General features: G+C 36.4%; 1 protein-coding gene across 1 annotated transcript in view; it reads left to right on the top strand.

Moving 5' to 3' along the window:
* Nucleotides 1–24,046, top strand: part of Polr2b (RNA polymerase II subunit B) — a 45,230-nt gene that overhangs the window by 2,158 nt on the left and 19,026 nt on the right. The window contains exons 2-11 of the mRNA XM_027938042.3: nucleotides 3,791–3,863; nucleotides 8,357–8,507; nucleotides 11,628–11,740; nucleotides 11,858–12,077; nucleotides 12,358–12,516; nucleotides 14,723–14,887; nucleotides 18,814–19,010; nucleotides 19,162–19,281; nucleotides 20,187–20,373; nucleotides 23,721–23,864. Coding sequence (XP_027793843.1) covers nucleotides 3,791–3,863; nucleotides 8,357–8,507; nucleotides 11,628–11,740; nucleotides 11,858–12,077; nucleotides 12,358–12,516; nucleotides 14,723–14,887; nucleotides 18,814–19,010; nucleotides 19,162–19,281; nucleotides 20,187–20,373; nucleotides 23,721–23,864 — 1,529 coding nt within the window. The remainder of the gene's footprint in view (nucleotides 1–3,790; nucleotides 3,864–8,356; nucleotides 8,508–11,627; nucleotides 11,741–11,857; nucleotides 12,078–12,357; nucleotides 12,517–14,722; nucleotides 14,888–18,813; nucleotides 19,011–19,161; nucleotides 19,282–20,186; nucleotides 20,374–23,720; nucleotides 23,865–24,046) is intronic.

Below are 24,046 nucleotides of genomic sequence, written 5' to 3' on the forward strand. Positions count from 1 at the left end.
CCAAAATCTTTATTAGGTATATCCTTATCAGTTTTCACCTGCTTCTTTTCAACCTGGCTTCTTTCTATGTGAAAATGTCAAATCTCACTTGTTTGTAGGAAAACAAGTTAAACTCTTTTTGTTGTTTGATTTTTCTTCCAATATTTTGTTTTTCTCATCGCAGCCAAGCTTTGCCTTATTTCCAATTTCCATCTTTCAGGGTCTCCTTAACCCATGCTAGTCTGATTCTTCTGGTGCTGCTACCTTTAAACAACTCTTACTAGATTACTTATGACTTCTTAGTTGATAAATCAGATGGGCATTTAAAGTGTCATTTAAAAAGTCTTATCTATAACTATGTGGTATCCAACATTGTTGACAGACTTCCTCCTGGAAATTCATTCATCTCTTCTTCTACATCACTTTCACTTGATTCTTCTTACCTGTTTGACTTTCCTTCTCATTCTCTTTTATTATTCACATTCTTCCTGGGTGATCTTATCCATTCTTTTATGACTTCAGTTACTGCCTGTATGTGTGTGTCTTTTGGATATGTATTCCCAATTCAGATATTCTGCATACTAACTACTATTAGACATCTGGGATGTCACCCAGGCTCTTTAAACTCATCACTGCCTAAACTGAGTTCACTGTTCTTTTATCCAGTCTCCTTCCAAAGCCTTTGCCTTCTGTGTCCTCCATTTCGGTGAATGGTACTACCCTCTTATTTCTGGTTGTGGAAGCCAGAAGCCTTGGCATTGTATTTTAGTTTTTAGAGAATCTGGCCCCAAATTCCTGTCCTTAAGTGATCCTCCTGACTTAGCCTCCTGAATCACTGGGATTAGAGGCACACATAACTGCTCTCAACTCCTTGGGAATCAGTTTTAATTCCTGTTTGTTGCTCTTGTATCTAATTAACCATCAGGTTTTGATGATCAGAGTCTTCTAAATATGTCATATCTGAGTCACTTCTCTTTGTCCCCATTGCCACATTCTTGTTCATGCTACCACCAGCTCTTGGCAAGAACACTCCTGATTTGTGTTCTTCTGGTCTTCTCCAAGCTACTCTGCACACTGGGCATAGTGATCTTTCAGAAGTGACATCTGATCTAGCCATACCCCTATTCAAATCTTAGAGTGGTCTCTCAAACCTCTGTTGGTGTAAACCAAATTTGTCTCACTCCCCTTCTAACTTCACTCTCCTGCTTCAGTGGCCTTCTTTCCATGAATATGCCATACGTCTTTCATTATGGAGTCTTTTGCACAAGCTTTTTTTACTGCTTGAAATACTTCTTTCTTTACTCCTTACCTTCACAATCTCATTTTTGCCTAATTTACTGTTCTATTCATGACATGAGGTCTGTGTTTAGCTCAGCTTTTTTTTTTTCCCCCCTTCATACATTGGTGGTGATGGGGATTGAACCCAGAATTGCTTTACCACAGAGCCATCTCTTTTGTTTTTCTTTTCTTTTTTTGGTACCAGAGATTGAACCCAGGGTTGCTTAACCAGTGAGCCACATCCCCACCCCTTTTTTATATATATTTTTTTAGAGACAGGGCTTTACTAAGTTGCTGAGGCTACCTTCGAACCTGTGATCCTCCTGCTTCAGCTTCCTGAGCTGCTGGAATTACAGGCATGTGTCCCTGTGCCTGGCCCCTTTTCATTTTTTGAGACAGGGTCTCATTAATTTGCTTAGGATATCACTAAGTTGCTTAGGCAGGCCTTGAATTTGTGGTCCTCCTGCCTCTGCCTCCGAGTGGCTAGCTTACAGGCAAGGGCTGCTACCACACCCAGCTAGCTCAGCTTTTGAGATGTCTTCCCTGACTTCTTCAGACCTGGTTAGAAATGTCCACATCATTTGGGCTTTATTGATTTCACTTTGTCTGTATTTCCCCAATAAGTCATAATCTCCCCAAGGATACAGCTATATTTATCTTGTTGAGGGTGGTGTCTCTAATGCTTGGGCCATAGTAGATGCTCATGCTCAAATATTTGATGATTAATTTAATAGATAAATTAATACATGAATCTCCCTCATGGGTTCATTTTCCTTCACATGACTGTTAAACAGAGGTATTCCCTAATATCTTGTCTTCAGTCTTTTCCTTATGAAAATTCCCCTTATTTTCTCAACCATTTGTTCAAGATTTCGACTTTGTTTATGACATGAAACTTTTATTTGAGCTTCATATTTGTATCTAGTTACCTATGGAAAATATTTAAAGGGCTATATGATCTCAGATATATCTAAAACCTTCCTCTTCATTTCCTCTTTATTCTGTCTTTGAATATACTTCTATATGGCAGTGATATTAACCTTTAATCTCTTATCAAAGCTAGAAATCTCTGTTATTTTTTATAACTGTCTTTCTTAACCTCACCTCCTTCCCCTTCATGCATAAGGATTAGTATTTTTTTTTTTTAAGTTTTATTTTGTCGATGTATCAATTATTATTATTATTTTTTTTTTGGTACCAGGGATTGAACCCAAAGGGGTGTAATCACCAAGCCACATCCCCATTTTTATATTTTTTATTAGAGACAGGGTCTTGCTGAGTTGCTTAGGGCCTTGCTAAATTGCTGAGGCTGGCTTTGAACTCGAGATCCTCCTGCTTCAACTTCCTGAACTACTGGGATTGGGGCGGGTGCCCGTGCACCCGGGTGGATATGTATCAGAATTTTAATCTAAAGCTTATAAATTTTGTAGACTGTATGTATAAATCAGAATAAAATCCCAAAGTATAGCACACTTATTCTTTTATAGAAGAAAATGGGACTAATACTTGAGGACCAGTGCATAATGATTTTTCCGGTGCCTGTTGTTTAAATTACTATTGGCTGTATAACTACCCCCAAAACTTGCTTAAAAATTACTGTTTTTGGAATCTGTGAATCTGGAATTTGAACAGGGCATTAGGCGTGACTTGTCTCTGCCCCACAGTGTTGGTGGTTCAACAGGGAAGATGCCAAGTCCTTAGTGTTGACTTGATAGTCTGTGTGTGTGTACAGGATCTGGATGGTTTATTCACATGTCTGGCAGACTAGGAGAACTCAAAGACTAGGATTGCTCTTATAAGTGGCTTCTTCTTGTTTGAACTTCCTCACAGGATAGAAGCCTTAGAGTAGTAATACTTTTTAATGGCAGTTCAGGGCTCCATTTGTTTTTGCAAACAAGATGAAAACTGTATTGCTTTTTCTGATGTGACTTCTGAAGTCATGCAGCATTGCTCTAGTTGCATTCTCTTATTACAGAAGAGTTGAAAATTCACTCTGATTCAAGGAGAGGATACATAGACCACTGTATCTTGATAGTAGATCACATCATGGAAGTGCAGGTGGAATGAGAAATGTGGTTGTGGTCATCTTTGGAAAATATAGTCTGTCGTACCTGTATGTGTATGAAATGTTGCTGTAATAGACCATCCTTAGGGTGTTGCAAAGATATTGGAACCTTTTTCTAGTTCTATCCTCTTAGCCTGATCTGCTTCATTCTCTGAGGACCTTGTTGGTTAGAGGACTATGTCTGAGCTTTCTTCTACTTATCATTATCATAAGCTATAAATTAAAATTTTGTGGACTTTCTTGAGAAGATGAAAAACTTACAAATTCATGCAAAATAACATTGAAATTTGTAACAAAATTTCTTTGTATATGGGAAGAATATGTGACATAGTCGTATTATTCTGTTATGTAATTAGATGAAATTTTAGGAAAATGGGGTAAATATTGCTTTTTACTGAGCTGACTTTAAGTTTGCTTAAGGTGTAAGCTAGTGGTATATTATTGCATATAATATTTTTGTTTTTGTAGATATGCAATATGATGAGGATGATGATGAAATCACCCCAGATTTATGGCAAGAAGCATGCTGGATTGTAATCAGGTAAATTTTTTAGACAAAACTGAATAAGCTTTAAAAGGCACTATAAAGCAGGGGATTTTTCTGCTTTTTCTATTCCTAATAGGTAGATGTTCTCTATGAATATGTTGTGAAAGAGTTTTTATTAACTTATTTTTTTTTTAATATTTATTTTTTAAATTTTAAGTGGATACAATATCTTTATTTTACATTGATGTGGTGCTGAGGATCGAACTCAGTGCCTCAAGCATGCTAGGCGAGCACTCTACCACTGAGCCACAACCCCAGCCTTTAACTTATTTTTTAAGTATTTCAGACTTAAAAGAAAAGTCACATAAGGAATTCAATTATGCACTTCACTGGATTCTGTAAATGTTACCTTTATATCACATTTTCTTGGTCTCTTTTTCCTCTGTACATATTTTTTTTCTGAAACATTTATAAGTTACAGACATAAGAACAATCTTTCCCATGATCACAACACAGGGATTGAATCAGTATTGGTGTAATAATTTTCTTTAGTTGTAGACTGCCCAAATTTTGCTAGTTGTCCTACTGAAGTTTATAGAAAAATTTTAAAAACTTTTTCTTTATCTGATTCTGGGTCCATTCTAGGACCACATATTGTGTTTTGTTTTTGTGGCTTCTTATTCTGTGTCCTTTAATCTGGAACAGTTTCTCAATCTGTCTCTATCTCAATTTTTTTGACCTTGACAGTTTTTAAACATATAGGTCAATTACTTTTTGTCCTTTTTTTTTTTTTATTTTTTATTTTTTTAGTGGTGCTATGGTTTAAACCTATTGCCTCATGCATGCAGGCATTTTTTCTATCACTGATCCACATCTGAACCCCCTGGTAATTGTATAGAATATTCCCCTCCCCCCCCCCCCCCACCACCACCTCAGTGCTTCCTTGGAACTAGATTTAGAAGATTACTTACTTTTGGCAGAAGTGATATTCTCTTTTAGTGTCATGTAGCAAAAGATACTTTTGTTCCATACTGTGATGTTCACTTGATTCCATGATTTTCTTTTTTTTTTTTTTTGGTGCTAGGGATTGAACCCAGGAGCGCTTAACTACTAAGCCACATCCCCAGTCCATTTTATTTATTTTTTATTTTGAGATAGGGTCTAGCTAAGTGTCTTAGGGCCTCATTACATTGCTGAGGCAGGCCTCACTAAGTTGTTGAGGCTGACCTCGAATTTGGGGTCCTCCTTTCTGAGAGGGCTACGATTACAGGCAAACACCACCACATCCAACTTTTCACATTATTGTTAAGTGGGTAAAGTTAAATGGGTTACATATCAACCTTAATTCCCATTTAAGTGTAACTGAAATGTATTTAAATTAAGTAAAAAGCTTATATATGGGATAGCTCAGTAGTAGAGCACTTGCCTGGCCTGCAGGAGACCCTTGGTTTGGTGCCCCAACACCAAAACAAACAAAAACCTTACATAGTAAAAAATGTAACTTGTAAGTGGTAAAGTAGCATCCTGAATTAAGTACTATTCCTTTAGTTTATAATGTTAATTTCTTATGACCCTTCTCTTTGATCAGCAAATTGACATTTACTTTGTATAAGCCCTGTCAGTCCAGAGTGTATATTCTTTTGGTTACCACACCCTTTTCAAAGAATACATGTTTCTGACAGTCTGCTATTTGCATTTGGAATATAAATGAATATCTTTCTTGTTTTGTTAGAAAAAGTATTTTTATCTTAAGCAAAAAATGTTATTTTCAATATATGTAGGAGATTGCTTAAGGATAATGTACTGTATTGTGAATAGTCACAGCATTTATCATTTGTTAAAAGAAATTATTTCATTTAAAATTTTTGACTGTAGATACTTTTCTATTGTCAAATGGAATTTTGTTTGACTTTTTAACATCAAGTGAGTTTTGTTTTGTTTTGTTTTATTTAAGTACTGGGATTCAGCCTATGTCCTTGTACATACAAGGAAAACAATTTACCACTGAGCTGTACCCCACCCCTTTTTATTTTGAGACAGGGTCTCACTGAGTGGTGAGGTTAGCCTCAAACTGAGGTTAGCTTCTTGTCTCAACCTCCTGAGTAGCTGGGATTATAGGCATGTGCTGCTATGCTTGTTATTTATTTATTTATTTTTTAATAAAAAAGAGATGGGGTCTTGCCAGGTGTGGTGGTGCATGCCTATAATCCCAGCAACTCCAGAGGCTGAGGCAGGAGGATCGCAGATTCAAAGCCAGCCTCAGCAAAAGCGAGGTGCTAAGCAACTCAGTGAGGCACTGTCTCTAAATAAAATAGAAAATAAGACTGGGGATGTGGCTTAGTGATTGAGTGCCCCTAAGTTCAATCCCCAGTATCCCCCACCCTCCAAAAAAAAAAAGACAGGATCTTTCTGTTTGCCTAGTTTGACCTAAAACTCCAGGGGCTCAAGTGATGCTCCTGTCTCAGCCTCCCATGTAGTTGGGACTTACAGGTGCATGTCACTGCACCTGGCTAGTTGAAGATTGTTGTGTGTGTTGGTGAGGAGGGTGCTAGAGATCAAATCCAAGGCTGTATATGTACTAGACAAATGTTTGCTCTACTGCTACATTTACAACCCGACAGAACAGCATTTTAATGAAGAACTGTTATAAAGATTTTAGCAAAAGTAGTTATGATTAGTGTCCTGAAGTAATGAAACATTTCTGTGGTTTCATGAAGATTTTTTATCTTAAATTCTCCATAGCAACCATTGTTATTTATATTAGGCAATGCTTTCCATGTGATTTTTACATATCAGTAGGTGTCCCAAATAGTTGAGAAATTTCCTTGTCCTGCTATCCCAACAGTCTGTGCTGAAAGAAAATGTCCCAATCACTAGCCTCTCTTAAAAAGTGAAAAGAAGGGCTGGGGATGTGGCTCAAGTGGTAGCGCGCTAACCTGGTGTGCATGCGGCCTGGGTTCGATCCTCAGCACCACATACAAACAAAGATGTTGTGTCCGCCAAAATAAACAAACAAACAAATAAATAAATAAATATTAAAATTCTCTCTCTCTCTCTCTCTCTTTAAAAAAAAAAAGTGAAAAGAAAATGCCCAAGTAATTCTTCAGGTTGCTTTATACAGGGTGGTTGTATGCTTTATTCTCTACCATAGGACCTAACTTTTAATATTGGTGGTCATAATTGATTGGATCAGGCTGAGACCTTGTTACAAAGGCACCTATTTTGTAGGCCTGTCACTGACCTGTGAGGTGATTTGATGATGCCACAGTGGGAGGCTGGTGATTAGTTGAGCTGTCATATCAGAAAATTCACGTGTGGAGCCAAGAGAATCAGTAAAGAATTACTAGGAAGAGGGGAGTAGAGGCTAAGGAGGGGTTACAAGGCGGGGGAGTTGAGACGTGGTGGTGGGGTACTTCTTCTGAGGGATGATGAGGCAATCCAGTTCTTAGGGTTATGCTCCATCTCAGAGCTCTCTAGCCTCTCTGTGCAGCTTTCCTGGGTGGTAGTGGGGAGTGTTCTGCTGACATTTCTCTTGCATTTTTATGTCTTTCTGTCTTATTATGTGTTTTTTTTCCCTATCCCTCTACTGAAAAAGTGCCTGACTGTTCCTTGTGAACAATAAGGTTCATACTTCTCTAGGACTTCACCTTGTAATTACTCTTATCTGTACTACTAACTTATCTCTCTCGCATTCTTCATTTTTAATACCAGTCATTGTTGAGTATTTTCACTTAAATGACTTAACATTTAACATACTAACATATTCTAAAGAGAACAATGATCTTTGTTTTTGTTATTGTTTTAGTGCTGGGGTTCTAACCCAGGACCTTGTATGTACATATTCTACACATATTCTATCAAGCAATACCGCTTAACCCCAGAACTAATGATTTTTAAACTAAAATTCATGTCTCACACATTCCCTATTTTAATTTTTTGTTTTTGTACTGGGGACTGAACCCAGGGGCGCCTAACCACTGAACACATTCCCAGCCCTTTTTTGTATTTAGAGACAGGGTCTCTCTAAGTTGCTTAGGACCTCACTGAGTTGCTGAGGCTAGCTTTGAACTCAGGATCCTCCTGCCTCAGCCTCCCCAGCCACTGGGATTGCTGGCATGTACCACCATCCCAGCCCCTATTTTAGTTGTTGATATCACCCTGCTCCCTCTTACTCAAATTAAAATTTTTAAAATTTATTTTTGTGGTGCTGAAAATCGAAACCAGGGCCTCATTCATGCCAGGCAAGTACTCTACCACTGAGCCATATCCTCAGCCCTTAAAATTTTTATTATTATTTTTCACTCTCCATTTTATTTTGAAACTTTTTTCAAGAAATGTTTCAAAAAGGTTGAATAAAATTTGTCTATAAAATACTTACTGCTGTGACATTATTCATTTTTTTTAGGTACCTCATGATATCTTGTTTAGTGGTTGGCATATAGTGGCTGGTACTTATGAGTGTTTGAATTGAATTATAATGAGAATGGAGAAATGTGCTAGGAAACAAACCAAGTTGAAACTGATTTTGGACTTCAATATTTTCCTAGTTCTTATTTTGATGAAAAAGGCTTGGTCAGACAACAGTTGGATTCTTTTGATGAGTTTATTCAGATGTCTGTTCAAAGAATTGTGGAAGATGCTCCACCTATTGACCTACAAGCTGAAGCTCAGCATGCTAGTGGAGAAGTTGAAGAACCGGTAAGATAGTTATTCTAATAAAGTTACATGGATAGATGATATTTTGAAATTTCAGCACTTGGCTTAAAGGTTAAAAGTCAGTAAGAATTTTTAGCAGTGTACTTAACAGCATCTTCAGTCAACTTCTGATTTATTCTTACTAGAGATATGTTTTTGTAAGTAAATAAAAATCCTAATCCTTATTCAGATGGTGGGTATTTAATAGTTGGGAAGAAGGGACTCAAAGATGAACAACTAAGAGAAGCAAGCCAGAAATAATTGTTTTAAATAATCCTACTTCTTGGGCCAGGGATATAGCTCGGTTGGTAGAGTGCTTGCCTCACATGCACAAGGCCCTGAGTTCAAACTTGTAACCATCCTGCCTTAGTTTTCCAAGTAGCTAAGATTATAGGCATGTGCCACTTCACCTAGATAAGAAAAAGTGTTAGGAGGACTTTTTCTTGATTTTTTTTTTTTTTTCTAATTGCATGGGATGCATTATTATAACAGTATGAGATTTGAAAAAGGAAAATCACAAGCTGAGTGTGGGGGTGCCTGTCTGTAATCCTAGTTACTTCAGAGGCTGAGGCTGGAGTATTTCCAGTTTGAGCCCAGCTTGGGTAACGTAAGTAGACCCTTCTCAAAGTACAAACAAAAGACAAAGGAAAAGCATCAAAACTTAAGTTTTATTCACATATGTGCATGTTTTAAGCATTGTTAAAATTATAACATTGTTGAATTTATAAGTTTAGTTTTACATAATGATTGTAAAGAAATCCAAATAATGACTGATTTATAATAATGACCAAGTAAATAATGGCCAAATAATGACCCAGATTTAGGAAAGTAGAGAGGCAGCTGTGGGATAATTGTTGGGCTTTGATTGACAAGGAAAACTGTAAAGCAAAGTGAGGTAGAGTGAGTTAGTGCCAAAGGTTGTTATTTCCAGCCATTTCAGTCATATTTCTCCATAGCTTTTATTTAAAGGGCTGGTTTGTTCTCATTCTAATTTGACATGCTACACAGAATTTTGCTTTTAAGAGTAAAAGTAATTGGCTTTTCAGGGACTGTGATGGAAAAAGGAACATAAGGTTTCTTTTTTATCTCAGTCATTTTTTTCTTCATGGTTTATGCATAAGTAGAGAGATAATAGTGTAACAGTGTATTCAAAGTGCCAGTAGAAGCAATTTGTAAAGCTTACTTATCAGAGCTTAGAAAAGAAGAGCAGAGGAGAAAGATGCTAAGGCATTTCCACAAGAAAATACTTTAGTTTGTGAAGGGGATGGGGATCAGCAATCAACCTGTGAATTTTAGGGCTGGGGTTGTGGCTCAGTGGTAGAGTGCTTGCCTAGCATGCATGAGGCACTGGGTTCTCAGCACCATATACAAATAAATAAAATAAAGGTTCATCAACCTATGAATTTTAGTTTATCCCTCTCCCCCAATAATACTGGGGATTGAACCCATGGCCTCATCTGTGGTGAGGCAAGTCCTCTACCACTAAGCTATATTCCCAGTCCTTTTTTATTTCATTTTGAGATAGGGCCTTAGTGAGTTGCCCAGGTAGTCTTTCTGCCTCAGCTTCTCAAGTAGCTGGGATCATAGGTGTGTACTACTGCACAGTACAGTTTCTGTTTTTGATCTTATTGGAAGATAAGATGGAGTCATCAGAGGTTTTGGATGATATGAGGGATTGTTGAAAGGTTGTCAGAGAATATGCAAAAAGTATTATAACTTAAGAAAGGTCACTTTGGAAATGGTATTTACTTAGAAGGGAAAGAGGCTGGAAGCAAATGAAAATCTTAGAATACTCTAAGATGATTTCCTAAACTAGAGTGATAATAGGAGTGATGGATGGAGGGTTTCTTCCCCTTGGTTCAGTACTCCTGCCAATTCTTTTTTCCCTTTACCTATTCCAGTTTGTAAGGCTTGAGTATCAATAATTTTTCCTTAGGAAAGTGTCTGCTTAGTCCCATCTTCTATGAGATTTGATGTAGAGAGAAATCCATTATCTGTTTCTCTCTGAAAAGTTATATTCTTGGATCTTGTTTAATTAGGCAGCAGATGTTAAATGAGAACTTTTTTAAAATAATTTTTAAATTTTTAGTTGTAGATGGACATAATATCTTTATTTTATTCGTTTATTTTTATGTGGTGCTGGGGACCGAACCCAGGGCCCTCACACATGTGAGGAAAGCGCTCTACCATTAAGCTACAACCCCAGCCCAAGAGAACTTTTTTGTTTGTATTTTGTTGTCGACTGAGCTTATAGTCAGCCAGGATTGGAAGTGCTCAATACTTTATATAGAATAAGAATGATTAAGATTTTTTTGGTGTGTGTGTGTGTGTGTGTGTGTGTATTTGGTACTGGGGAGTTAACCCAGGCGTGCTTTACCACTGAGCTATATCCCCAGGCTTTTAAAAAATTTAAAAACATTTGAGACAGGGTCCTGCTAAGTTGCTGAGGCTGCCATCCTCCTATCTCAGCTTCCTGAGTTGCTGGGCCTATAGATGTGTGCCACTGTGCCCGGCTTTTTTTTTTTTTTTTTAGGTATGTTTAATGGAAGAGTTAGATTTATTTTTTTCTAATATTCTATTGATTAGATTTGAACACCATTCAAAATGTCAATTTATTTTTGTTCTCTGGTCATTTTGTACTTTTGATCCTAACCAAAGAGAGGGCATGAAACTGTATAGGTCATTAATAAAATTCATACTAGTTTTTTTTTTTTTTTTTTTAATATTTATTTTTCAGTTCTCGGCGGACACAACGTCTTTGTTTGTATGTGGTGCTGAGGATCGAACCCGGGCCGCACGCATGCCAGGCGAGCGTGCTACCGCTTGAGCCACATCCCCAGCCCCTCATACTAGTTTATATTAGTCAAAAAAACCTGTGTATACTTTTTATTTACCTATGGCATATTAAATCATTTTTTTTCTGCCTTAAGAAAGCAATTAGGTATAAAACTATATACATATAGTTTGTTGACTTTGAAGAGTCCTCATATCAATAAAATAGATTAATTTTGCCAGTTTGAAGAGCTAATTTTACTTAAAATATTAATGTCAGTTAAAATGGAATAATTAAAATGTTTATGGTAAAAATTATTTACCTTTTTCATGTTTCTTGTTTAATTTCAGCCAAGGTATTTGTTAAAGTTTGAACAAATTTACCTCTCCAAGCCTACCCATTGGGAAAGAGATGGTGCTCCTTCACCAATGATGCCAAATGAGGCCAGATTAAGAAATCTCACGTAAGAAAGATTTTTTTCCTTGTAATCAACTGATACTGAAATAGAAACCAGTTGAGGATTTGCATTTTAGCAAATACCTTACTATTGCTCAGCTGTGACCCATTTCTATTTTCAAAGGTATTCTGCTCCACTTTATGTTGACATAACAAAAACAGTCATTAAAGAAGGTGAAGAACAACTTCAGACTCAGCATCAGAAAACTTTTATAGGAAAAATTCCAATTATGTTGCGTTCAACTTACTGCCTATTGAATGGCTTAACAGATCGTGATCTTTGTGAGTTAAATGAATGCCCTTTGGATCCTGGTGGCTATTTTATTATTAATGGATCTGAAAAGGTATAGTAACATTATTTTAAAACATTACAAAATGATAGTTAAATTTAAATCATTAAAGTTGAAGTTAAAAAGTCGACTTTCATACAAGGTAACCAGAAAGTAGAGGTTAAAATGATATATTTCTATGAAGCATTTATGCAAAATGGAGTTTGTAAAGTTCAAGAATTGATGTTTCTCTGTGAGCCTTTATGATCAAGTTAAATTAAGGTGCACATTTTACTTTTCATATGTCAAAGACCTTTTGGGTTTCATGGTTGTAACTTCCTTATTGCCCATATAGGTTCTGATTGCCCAAGAGAAAATGGCAACAAACACAGTTTATGTGTTTGCCAAAAAGGATTCTAAATATGCCTACACAGGAGAGTGTAGGTCATGTCTGGAGAATTCTTCCCGACCTACCAGTACTATATGGGTTAGCATGCTGGCAAGAGGAGGGCAGGTAAGGTCTGGGATATGGTGTGTTGTTTTTGTTTATTCCTTTGTGCCTTGTTTCATAATTTATCAGATGGAATTCTTAGTCAAAAAAAGCTTCTCGGGAACATATTATTGGTGTTACATGTTAGATATTATTATATTGTCATGTAACAGATTCCCCTAGCAGCAACACTTATCATCATGTAGTATCTGTGGGTCAGGAATCTGGGTGCAGCTTAACTGGGTCCTCTGGCTGAGTCTCTCTCATTAGGTATTTGCCTAGGCTACAGACATTTCAAGGCTTAGTCACATAATTGTTGGCAGGATGCAGTTCTTTACTGGCCATTGTACAGTTTCAGGTCTTTGCTGGCTGTTGGTCGGAAGCTTCTGTCAGTTTCTTGTCATGTGGGCCTCTCCATTCAGTAGCTGACAATAAGAAAACTTTCTTCTTCATAGCGAGCAAGCACAAAAAGCATATAGAACTAGGCATTTGTGTGTAATTCCACCAGCTTCGGAGGTTGAGGCAGGAAGATCATAAATTTGAGGCCAGCCTGAGAAACTTAGCAAGACCTTGTCTCAAAAAAAAAAAAAAAAAAAGAAAGGGGTGGTGCTAAGGATGTGGTAGACCTCCCACGTAATCCTTGGTATGGGAAGAGGGGCTGGCAGAAGACCTAGAGAGTAAAAGCAAGATGGAACCAGTCTTTTATAACTTACTTAGAGAAGCAGCATCCTATCATAAATTTTTGATATTCTTTGTGGTACTTGGGAATGTACCCAGGAATGCTCTACTACTAGCTACATGCCCAGTTTTTTTCTTTCTTTCTTTTCTTTTTTTTTTTTTTTTAATTTAAAAAGTTATATTAGTGCATTATAGTTATACATATAGTGAGGTTCATTTTGACTTATTCATAAATTCATATAACATAGTTTTGTGCATTTCACATCTCTGCTCTTTTTTATTTTGAGACAGTCTTGCTAAGTTGCCAAGACGAGCCTCAGACTTGCTCTCTTCTCACCCGCTAGGATTGTGGGCATGTGCTACCATGTTAGACTAGAAGATAGCCTTTGTCCGAGCTGAATGGAATAGATTGAATAGCAGTTGATGAGTAGATAATTTGAATTAGTGGTTCTTAATTAAAAGTTCACATCAATAGTCTTAAGACTCTGAAGTATAAAAGATTCGACACCCCCGCCCCTTGACCAAATGATGGGGATGGTGGCAGTGGTGGAATAGGGGCTAGGTATAAGTAGTTGGAAAAAGGTCCTCAGGTGATTGTCACGTACATGGGAATAATTGGCTAGGATTTTGGAGAGGACCAAGATATGAATAAAATTTATTAAGCATATTATGTTGGCAACTCTGGACAAAATGTAGGGTTGTGAGGCCAAGAGAAGGTAAGGTGAATTTAAAGTGGAGAATTATGACTAAACCAAGCAGCCAGCTATGCCAGTGTAGGCTAATCACTTACTTTGTTTTTGTATGTGCATAAAATTAAAGAGGAAGAAGCTGGAAATAAGAAGCTTAAATGTAAGAGTCTGTTAATTTTGAAGCATTATTCAAATAAGGAGATACCTCACAGAACAACTCTGATCTAATATTTAGCTTTTATTATGTACTTAGCCTTTTCTGTGTTTGTTTATTCATGTCCGTGCTTTTACCCCTCGTCTTTTTCTTTCTTCCAAAGTCCTCCCCAGACCCCAAGATGGAGGGGACAGAAAGGTATCAGTTGTATTTATATTCTTTGGCAGCCAAAATATCATTTTCAAATGTGGTATTTGGTTAATTCTTAGGGAATCTTGACAGGCTGGCGGAAGAGAATGGAAGTTCTATATGGTTTAAATGACCAGGCTGTCCATAAAATTAGTCAACTTATTTCAGTGGTTTTGGAAAGCAGTCATAGGAGGTCCTCAGATTATGGGGAGACATGGTTTTTTTGAAATACATGAAAGTAAATGGTTTGCTTGCTGTCTCCATTTTTTTGTTTTTTGGTGGTACTGAGGATTGAACTCTGAGGTGCTTTACCACTGAGCTTACCCCTTTTTATTTTTGATTTTGAGACAGGGTTTCACTAAGTTGCTGAGACTGGTCTGGACTTTGCTAGGGCTGGCCTCAAACTTATAAACTTTCTGCCTCAGCTTTCTGAGTAGCTGAAATTTAAATGTTTTTTTGGGTGCTTTTTTATTTCTGAGCTCTTGTATATTTGTGTTCTAATAGTGTTTTATTTTTCTAGGGTGCAAAAAAGAGTGCTATTGGTCAGCGCATCGTGGCAACTCTACCGTATATCAAGCAAGAAGTTCCCATCATTATTGTGTTTAGAGCATTAGGTTTTGTGTCTGATAGAGATATCCTAGAACATATTATTTATGATTTTGAAGATCCAGAAATGATGGAAATGGTAATGTGAAAACAGAATGTATTCATAGTATCTGATAAAAATTCAAGCCAGGTGTGGTGTCGCATGTTCGTAATCCAAGTGACTTGGGAGGCTGAGGCAGGAGGATCATGAGTTCAAAGCCAGCCTCAGCAATTTAGTGAGGCACTTAGCAACTCAGTGACACCCTGTCTTTAAGTAAAATATAAAAAAGGGTGGGGGGGCTGGAGTTGTGGTTCTGCCGTGGAGCGCTCACCTAGCACGTGTGAGGTGCTGCTTTTGATCCTCAGCACCACATATAAATAGATAAATAAAATAAAGCTATTGTGTCCAACTACAACTAGAAAAACATAGAAAAAGATTTTTTTTAAAAGGGTGGTGGGGGCTGGGGATGTGGCTCAAGCGGTAGAGCACTTGCCTGGCATGTGTGCGGCCCGGGTTCGATCCTCAGCACCACATACAAACAAAGATGTTGTGTCTGCTGATAACTAAAAGATAAATATTAAAATATTCTCTCTCTCTCTCAAAAAAAAAAAAAAGGGTGGGGATGTGGCCCAGTGGTTAAGCACCCCTGGATTTCATCCCCGGTTCCAAAACCTCCAAACAGCAGAAAGCTGTAGTGAGAAGTATTTTTTTGGCTGTTACAAATCTCATGTATAGGGCTGGGGTTGTGGCTCAGTGGTAGAGTGCCTGCCTAGCGTGCACGGAGTGCTGAGTTCAATCCTCAGCACCACATAAAATAAAATAAAGATGTTGTGTCCACCTAAAACTAAAAAATAAATTAAAAAAAAAAATCAAAACAAAAACAACAGCAACAGCAACAACAAAAAAAACAAATCTCATGTAGTGAAAGCCACCTTTCCTGTCTAGGCCTCTCTCCTGACAGTTCAGTATAAAATAGACATGAAGAGTAGAGACAGTCAAAAGTTCAATGGCAGCCCCATGAAGAAAGCAGTAAAGAAAATTATAAAAGCACACACTAGTCTTGTTTAATTTAGTAAAAAGGAAAAATGAATAGTTGATACCTTTTAAAAAAAACAAAACTTTTATTTTGAGGGAAAAAATCCCACTTTTTTTGTTTTGCAGGAATTTCTAACTTATAGAAAAATTGCTAGAATAGTACTGAGAACTCAGTGTATTCTTCATTCAGATTCAGTTGTTAACTTGACCACATTTGCTTTATTGTTCTGTTTATGTATTTACATTACTTTTTTTTTTTTTTTGAATCAGTTGAGAGTAAGTTAACAGGCCTCTTTACTCCCAACACTTCAACGTCTATTTCCTAAGAACCAAGGTGTTCACTTACATAATCATAGTATAATTACTAAAATCAAGAAATTTAATGTAGATGTAATACTATTAATATGTAGATCTTTTTATAAATTTTATATTTGTTTTGTTATATATGACAGTAGAATGCATTTATGCACTTTGATATATTATACATAGATGATTTCTCATTTTTTCTGATTGTACATGTTGTAGAATCACATTGGTCATGAGGTAATAATGTTTGTTTCATTCTACTATCCTTCTTATCCCCATATCTCCTCCCCTTGCCTCCCTTCAGTCCCCTCTACCTAATCTAAGGTAATTTTATTCTTCCCTACTGCCCTCGCCCACTGTGAATTAGATCTGCATATCAGATAAAACATTGGGCTTTGGTTTTTTGGGATTAGCTTATTTTGCTTAGCTTGGTATTCTCCAACTCCATCCATTTATGGCAAATGCCATAATTTCATTCTTCTTTAAAGCTGAATAATATTTAATTGAATATATATACCACATTTTCTTTTCCATTGATCTATTGAAGGACACCTAGGTTGGTTCCATAGTTTAGCTATTGTGAATTGAGCTGCAATAAGCATTGAAGTGGCTGCATCACTGTAGTATGCTGATTTTAAGTCGTTTAGGTATAAATCAAGGAGTGGGATGGTTGGATCAAATGGTGGTTCTCTTCCAAGTTTTCTGAGGAATCTCCATACTGCTTTCCATAGTGGTTGCACCAATTTTCAGTCCCATCAGCAGTGTATGAATACCTTTTCCCCCACATCTTCGCCAACACTTATTCTTTTTCTTTTAAGTTAATTTATTTATTTTAATTAGGTATATATGACAACAGAATGCATTTTGTACACAATTGCAGCACAACTTTTCATTTTTTTGGTTGTACATGATGTGTTGCCTGTATGCTTGATGATTGCCATTCTGACTGGGGTGAAATGAAATCTTAGATATTTACTAATTGTTCCCATAATATCTTGTTTTTTCCCTCTTGTACTGGGGATTAAACTTAGGGGCATTGTACCACTGAGCCAAAGCCCCATTTGTGTGTGTGTGTATGTGCATGCACGTATGCAGTGTTAGGGATCAAACTCAGGGCCTTGAGCATGCTAGGCAAGTGTTCTACCACTGAGCCATATCCCGAACTCCCATATTTGTTTTTATATTTTGAGACAGTCTTGTGAAGTTGCCCAGGATGGCCTGGAAAATGAAATCCTCCTGCCTCAGCCTCCTGAGTCATTGGGATTACAAGGTGCCCCACCAGGTCCAATAATATCTTTAAAAAAAAATTTTTTTTTTAGTGTAGTTGGACACAATACCCTTTATTTTATCAATTTATTTTTATGTGGTGCTGAGGATCGAACCCAGCGCCTTGAATGTGCTAGGCAAGCACTCTACTGCTGAGTCAAAACCCCAGCCCCAGTAATATCCTTAGTAGCATTTTTTTTTTCTTAGATTATCATTCATTGCATTTTTTTATTTATTTGTTTTGGTACTAGGGATTTAATCCAGGGTGCTCTACTACTGAGCTATATCCCCAGCCCTTTTTATTTTTTATTTTGAGATAGAATCTTACTAAGTTGCTGAGGGCCTCGATAAGTTACCAAGGCTGGCCTTGAACTTGTGATCCTCCTGCATCAGTCTCCCCAGTTGCTGGGATGACATGCATGGATCACTGTGCCCTTTTGCATTTTGTTTTTCTATGTCTCTCTTAAATTTTCGTCTGCCTCTCTTTGTCTTTTTTTTTTACAATATTTTTTTAGTTGTCAATGGACCTTTATTTTATTTATTAATATGCGGTGCTGAGAATCAAACCCAGTGCTTCACATATGCTAGGCAAGTGCTCTTCCACTGAGCCACCACACTAGCACTCTCTGTCTTTTAGAACACTTAAATTTGAAGAGAAGGTAGGTCATTTAAAAAAATTTTTTTTTTGTTTTTTAATTTGTAGATAGACACAATACTTTTATTTTTATGTGGTCTGAGGATCGAACCTAGTGCCTCACACGTGCTAGGCAAGCGCTCTGCCATTGAGCCATAACCCCAGCCCTAGGCCTTTTTTTTTTTTTTTTAATGTAGAATTGCCCTCATTTGGAATTGACATATTTCTTCATGATTAGATTCAATTTAGGCACAGGTAGAACACTTGCCTAGCATATGTGAGGTCTTTGGGTTCAATCCCAATACTTGTGATTAATACCAAGATTGAAAACAGTTGACACATTTATTTATTTGTAGCTCAGTAGATTTTTATTGGATTCAGAACTTCTTTAAATATTTTTGATATCTGGAAGGAACTTTTATTATTATTATTATTATTATTATTATTATTTGCCATTGATTATTAACCTGTAAAAACAAAACAAAATTTATATTTTTATTTTTCTAGAAAGTAAAATGTATTTTTATTTTTCTAGAAAGTAAAATTTATTTTTCTAGAAAGTAAAATTGCCTGTACTGATGAATGGATTTTGTTCGAGATCTCTAGATCTTTGAGGTGGTTCTTCTAGTTCTAAGATTTTATAATTCCTTGATTTTCTAAAACACATATGTATTTAATTAGGTTTATAGGAATATTTGGCATGTTATTAAGTTAAATGACAGCTGACTCCTTTTGAGGTGAAAATATGAATTTGAAAATAATTTTTATAATAATTATTTGACAGGTTAAACCTTCTCTTGATGAAGCTTTTGTCATTCAAGAACAGAATGTTGCATTAAATTTCATTGGTTCAAGAGGAGCAAAGCCTGGCGTTACTAAAGAGAAAAGAATTAAGTATGCAAAAGAAGTTTTACAAAAAGAAATGCTTCCTCATGTTGGTGTTAGTGATTTTTGTGAGACCAAGAAAGCATATTTCTTGGGGTATGTTAAATTTTATTGTTTTAAGTTCTATACCAAGATATAGTTGAGATAGTGTTTTTCTTAAAGCTAAAATTGTAAAGAATGATGTTTTTGATAAATATTTTGGGGAAGAAACCAAAACCAAGTGTTTTTCACTTCTTTTTTTTTTTAGATATATGGTTCATAGGTTACTTCTGGCAGCTTTGGGTAGAAGAGAACTAGATGACAGAGATCACTATGGAAACAAAAGATTGGATCTTGCTGGGCCACTACTTGCATTCTTATTTAGAGGGTAAGATATATAGCTCCTATACTCTGAGTAGGGAGATTGACCGTAGATTAGTCATACACTTGGAGTTGCTAAGCCATCTTGGTATTGTATTATGTACTTCTGTGTTTTCTATGTTCTCTTTGCTACTTGCTCAGATTTAGTTAAGTTCATGTCTGGGAATAATATTTGTGAGCACAGTGAGTGTATTTCTTGTTTATGTTTGTTTATTTTTATTATTATTATTTTTGTATACTGAGGATTGAACCCAGGGTCACTTTACTACTGAACTACATCCCTAGTTCTTTTTATTTTTATCTCGGTAGTTACTGAGGCTGGCCTTGAACTTGTGATCCTCTTACTTCAGCCTCCAGAGCTACTGGGATTACAGGCGTGGGTGACTGTGCCCAGCTGCTGCTGCTTCTATTTTTTTTGTACTAGGTAGGGATTAAACCCAGGGGATCTTTACCATTGAGCTTTATCCCCAGCCCTTTTAATTCTTTATTTTGAGACAGTCTCACTAGGTTGCTCAGAGCCTTGTTAAATTGCTGAGGTTGGCCTTGAATTTGTGATCCTCCTGTATTAGCCTCCCAGGTTGGTGGGATTACAGGCATGCGCCACCATACCTGGTTTAAATTTTAGTTTTTATTAACATTAGTATTTTGCATGTTTTATTAGTGTGTTATAGATTAGTGTTTTTCAGCCTTTTATATTATTGTCCCATGATACTATTTTGGCACATTTTCCTATTTGCTTTGTCTGCCACATATGAATATATAGTATATGTGTGGGGTTTTTTGTTTTGTTTTGTTTTTTGTATGTGTGCCCTGCCACAATCATTTTTGCCCCCTTGTGGGCAGTATTATCTTTATTAAGAGTGCATGTTGTGGACATTTACATGTTTAAAACAATACCATTTTATTTGGCAGTATGTTTAAGAATTTACTGAAAGAAGTACGAATCTATGCACAGAAGTTTATTGATCGAGGAAAGGACTTTAACTTGGAGTTGGCGATTAAAACGCGGATAATATCTGATGGCTTAAAATATTCTTTAGCTACTGGAAACTGGGGTGACCAAAAGAAAGCTCATCAAGCCAGAGCTGGAGTATCTCAGGTAAGGGTATCAACTATGACTGTAGGATTCATAGGAAAAATGTTATAGGACTAGTAGTTTCTTTAATTTATTTAATGCAGGTTATTTTGCTTTTTATTTTGTTCTCAAATTGAAATCACTGGGGGTTTTAAATTATGCAAATAAATTTTTAAAATTAACTATTAGCATAACAAAGAGGAACTTAAGTTTTTGGCTTACAGTTTAGAAACTCAAGATAGTTAATAAGAGTGGCTACACGGGAAGTCAGACAGTATGTGTTAGCAAAGTCTTTATGTATTTAAAAAACTCCAAAATATAAAAATAATTAAAAGTTCCATTTTAGAAGTTAATCCAGAGAATAAGTAGATATTCCCTTCATTTGTTAGAAAATGCATGATACTTCTGAGTTTTTAATGTGAATGCAGTAGCTAATCTCAGGTGAAATATTAGGGAAAAGCTTTTAAAAGGGTCATTAGGTATTTTTATTTTTATTATTATTTTTTGAAACCTTTTATTTATTTGTTATTTTCCTGTGGTGCTGAGGATAGAACTCAGTGCCTCACATGTGCAAGTCAAGCACTCTACCATTTATTTAAAAAAAATAAAAATGCCCCAGCCTGACATTTTTATTTTTTTAAATAATTTTTTATATTTGCTTTACTTTTTTTTGTTTGTTTGTTTTTGCTAACTGGAGATGGAGCTCAGGGTGCTGAGCTATATTCCAAGCACTTTTTATTTATTTATTTGTTTTTTTTTGAGATACGGCCATGCTACATTGAGGAGGCTGGTCTGGAGTTTGGGATCCCCCTGCTTCAGCCTCCCAAGTCCCTATGATTACAGGCATGTGCAACTGCACCCAGCACCCTTTTTTATTTTGAGACAGGGTTTTGTGAAATTGCCAAGGCTGGCCTCGAACTTGAGAACCTCCTGTCTCAGCCTCCCAAGTTGCTGCAGTTATAGGCCTGCACCATGATGCCATATTTATTGTCTTTTCCTGTGAGATTTTAAACCTGTGATGTATTTATGGGCTTTATGGGCTTTTGAGGTGGATCTCCCCACTCTCTTTAAAACTAGCCAATATTGTCAAAGTTTAAAATATTTATAAAGAAGCAAGACTATGAATAATGAAATCAGGCTAGAAATGTAGCAAAAAATAAATAAATAAAATTGCTGGTTTCAGAATCTTAAAAACAAAACAAAACTAGCCAATATTGTTATTACCTGATTGATTTGGCATACAGATAACAAATTCAAGTTCCTAAACCCTAGATGCTGTGTGAAATTCTAGGATACAGCTGATAGCAAAGTTAAATTTTTAGTTCTTTTTAATTCATTAAGGATTTTTTTGGTATACTTGATGTTTTTGATGCTGGGTTCACAACTTGAATGAGACTCCAAACCAACTCTCAGGGAGTTCATCAGCATTTAGCAGAGTAATATTCATTTATATATAGCTCCTATACTCTGAGCTTTAGTATGATAAGAGATGCCACACTGCAAAGTCAGTTCAGTGAATTGTTATTGGGCCTTCTGATGTGCCAGGTACTCTGCTACATTTTATTTTATTTATTTATTTATTTTAGAGAGAGAGAGAGAGAGAGAGAGAGAGAGAGAATTTTTTAATATTTATTTTTTAGTTTTCGGCGGACACAACATCTTTGTTTGTATGTGGTGCTGAGGATAGAACCCGGGCCGCACGCATGCCAGGCGAGCGCGCTACCGCTTGAGCCACATCCCCAGCCCAACATTTTATTTTCTTTAATATATTTTTTTAATTTGTTCTAATTAGTTATACCTGACAGTAGAATACATTTTGACATATCATACATAAATGGAATATAATTTCTTATTCGTCTGGTTGTACATGATGTAGAGTTATATAGGTTCTGCTACATTGTAGACATACAAAGATTTCTGATCTTTAGTCATTTATTACTATACTTGTAGATAGATGGTACAGTATCATAATAAGAGACCTGCACACCTGCTGGGTAAGAATGCTAGAGAAAGGCTTTATCATAGCCTTAGAGGGTGAAAAGAAGTTTAGGAGATAATATCTGGACTGAATCTTAAAGCACAGTTGGTGGAGAGGAGGGTGGAACCAGCCTCTCACAGAAAAACTGCAGAAAACTCTTAATATCCTGAACAGAAGAATGGAGCCATAAAAAGGGTATGTGTGTTGGAGCTGGAGCAATTCAAGATTTTCAAATTAAAATGGTTAGGTGGAGTTGGAAAGGGGGGTTGGAAACATTGTAGAGGGGGAGTGGCATGGTTATTTTTGTTTTTTAGACACATTCATAGTAATTGGCAGTATGGAGAAATGATATAAGAAGGACAAGGTTGTTGTCAGGAAGATTATTGTAACAACCTGAATAAGAAGTTATTAGGGCCTCAATGAGCAGTTTTGTAGAGATGGATAATGGGATCAAATTTGAGAAATTTTTAGGAAGTAGCTTTTATAAGACTTTGTGGTTGACTAGTTGAATGATGGAAAGTTCCATAGTGTATAGTAAAGAGAAGAGTTCTTCCCGGATGAGAGTTCTTCTGAGTCGATGGCTTTTTAGAGGTGGTAACAGTTCATCAGACAAAACAGTAGAGAAGTGCATTCCATTCTGTGGCAGTAGCATGGTCCAGGGCAAGGAGGTGAAAGTATGTGGCAATGTCAGTGGAGTACAGGAATGTTGGGAGACTGGTAGGGAAAAGTGTTTGGGTCTTCATTAAGAAGGCCTTTAATATTTTGCTCTTCTGAAGCCAGGTCAGCCTGTTTAATAATTTAAGCAGGTGAATAATATGGACACAGTTGTAGTAATTCTGGAAACTGAGGAGGGTAGATTGGAGGCAACAAGGCAGGGATATATACATGTGAGGTAAAAGCTGATCCAAGGTACTACTGTAACATTGGGATGAGAGGGCTAGATATTTTAGAAAATTTGAAGATTGAATTTACAGGCTATATTTATCGATGTGTGGAAGGAGATAGAATCAACAACATAATGTTTGATGTGTAGAAAGAATAACTTAGAGACAAAAATTATTTTAAGATTTCTAGGTTGGGAGATCAAAGTTAGGTAGTGATGACATTAACCATGATAGGAGACTTAGGAAGAGGGATGAGGTTTGGGTTTTTTTAGGGCTGGGTGAGGGGTAATTTATTTAGAGGTATATTTGGCTTGAATTGCTTGTTTTTTCCCTCACTAAATATTATCTTATTTATCTTGCTTAAAATGTCTTATATGGGGTTGGGGCTGTAGCTCAGTGGCAGAGTACTTGCCTAACATGTGTGAAGCACTGGATTCAATCATAGCACCACTTAAAGATAAACACATCACAGAGATGCCCAAACTTTAATGACGTTATTTTTCTCCTAGGTATTAAACCGCCTGACTTTTGCATCTACTCTTTCTCATCTGCGCCGTTTAAATTCTCCTATTGGTAGAGATGGCAAGCTAGCAAAACCAAGACAGTTGCATAATACGTTGTGGGGAATGGTTTGTCCTGCTGAGACCCCAGAGGTAATATATTATAATTTATATTCAGATCAAAAAGCCTGCTGGTGATTATATAGGACATAATTAAGAAGTAATTTTGTATTAAATTATACATTGTGGTTTAGACCTAAGATATTATTAACCATTTTGTTCTTAGAAAGTAAATCTTGAAATCAAGTTGAAGAAAAAATGTGTATAGAAAAGAA

Source organism: Marmota flaviventris, chromosome 7, assembly GCF_047511675.1.
Source record: "Marmota flaviventris isolate mMarFla1 chromosome 7, mMarFla1.hap1, whole genome shotgun sequence".
NCBI classification, from domain to species: Eukaryota; Metazoa; Chordata; class Mammalia; order Rodentia; family Sciuridae; genus Marmota; species Marmota flaviventris.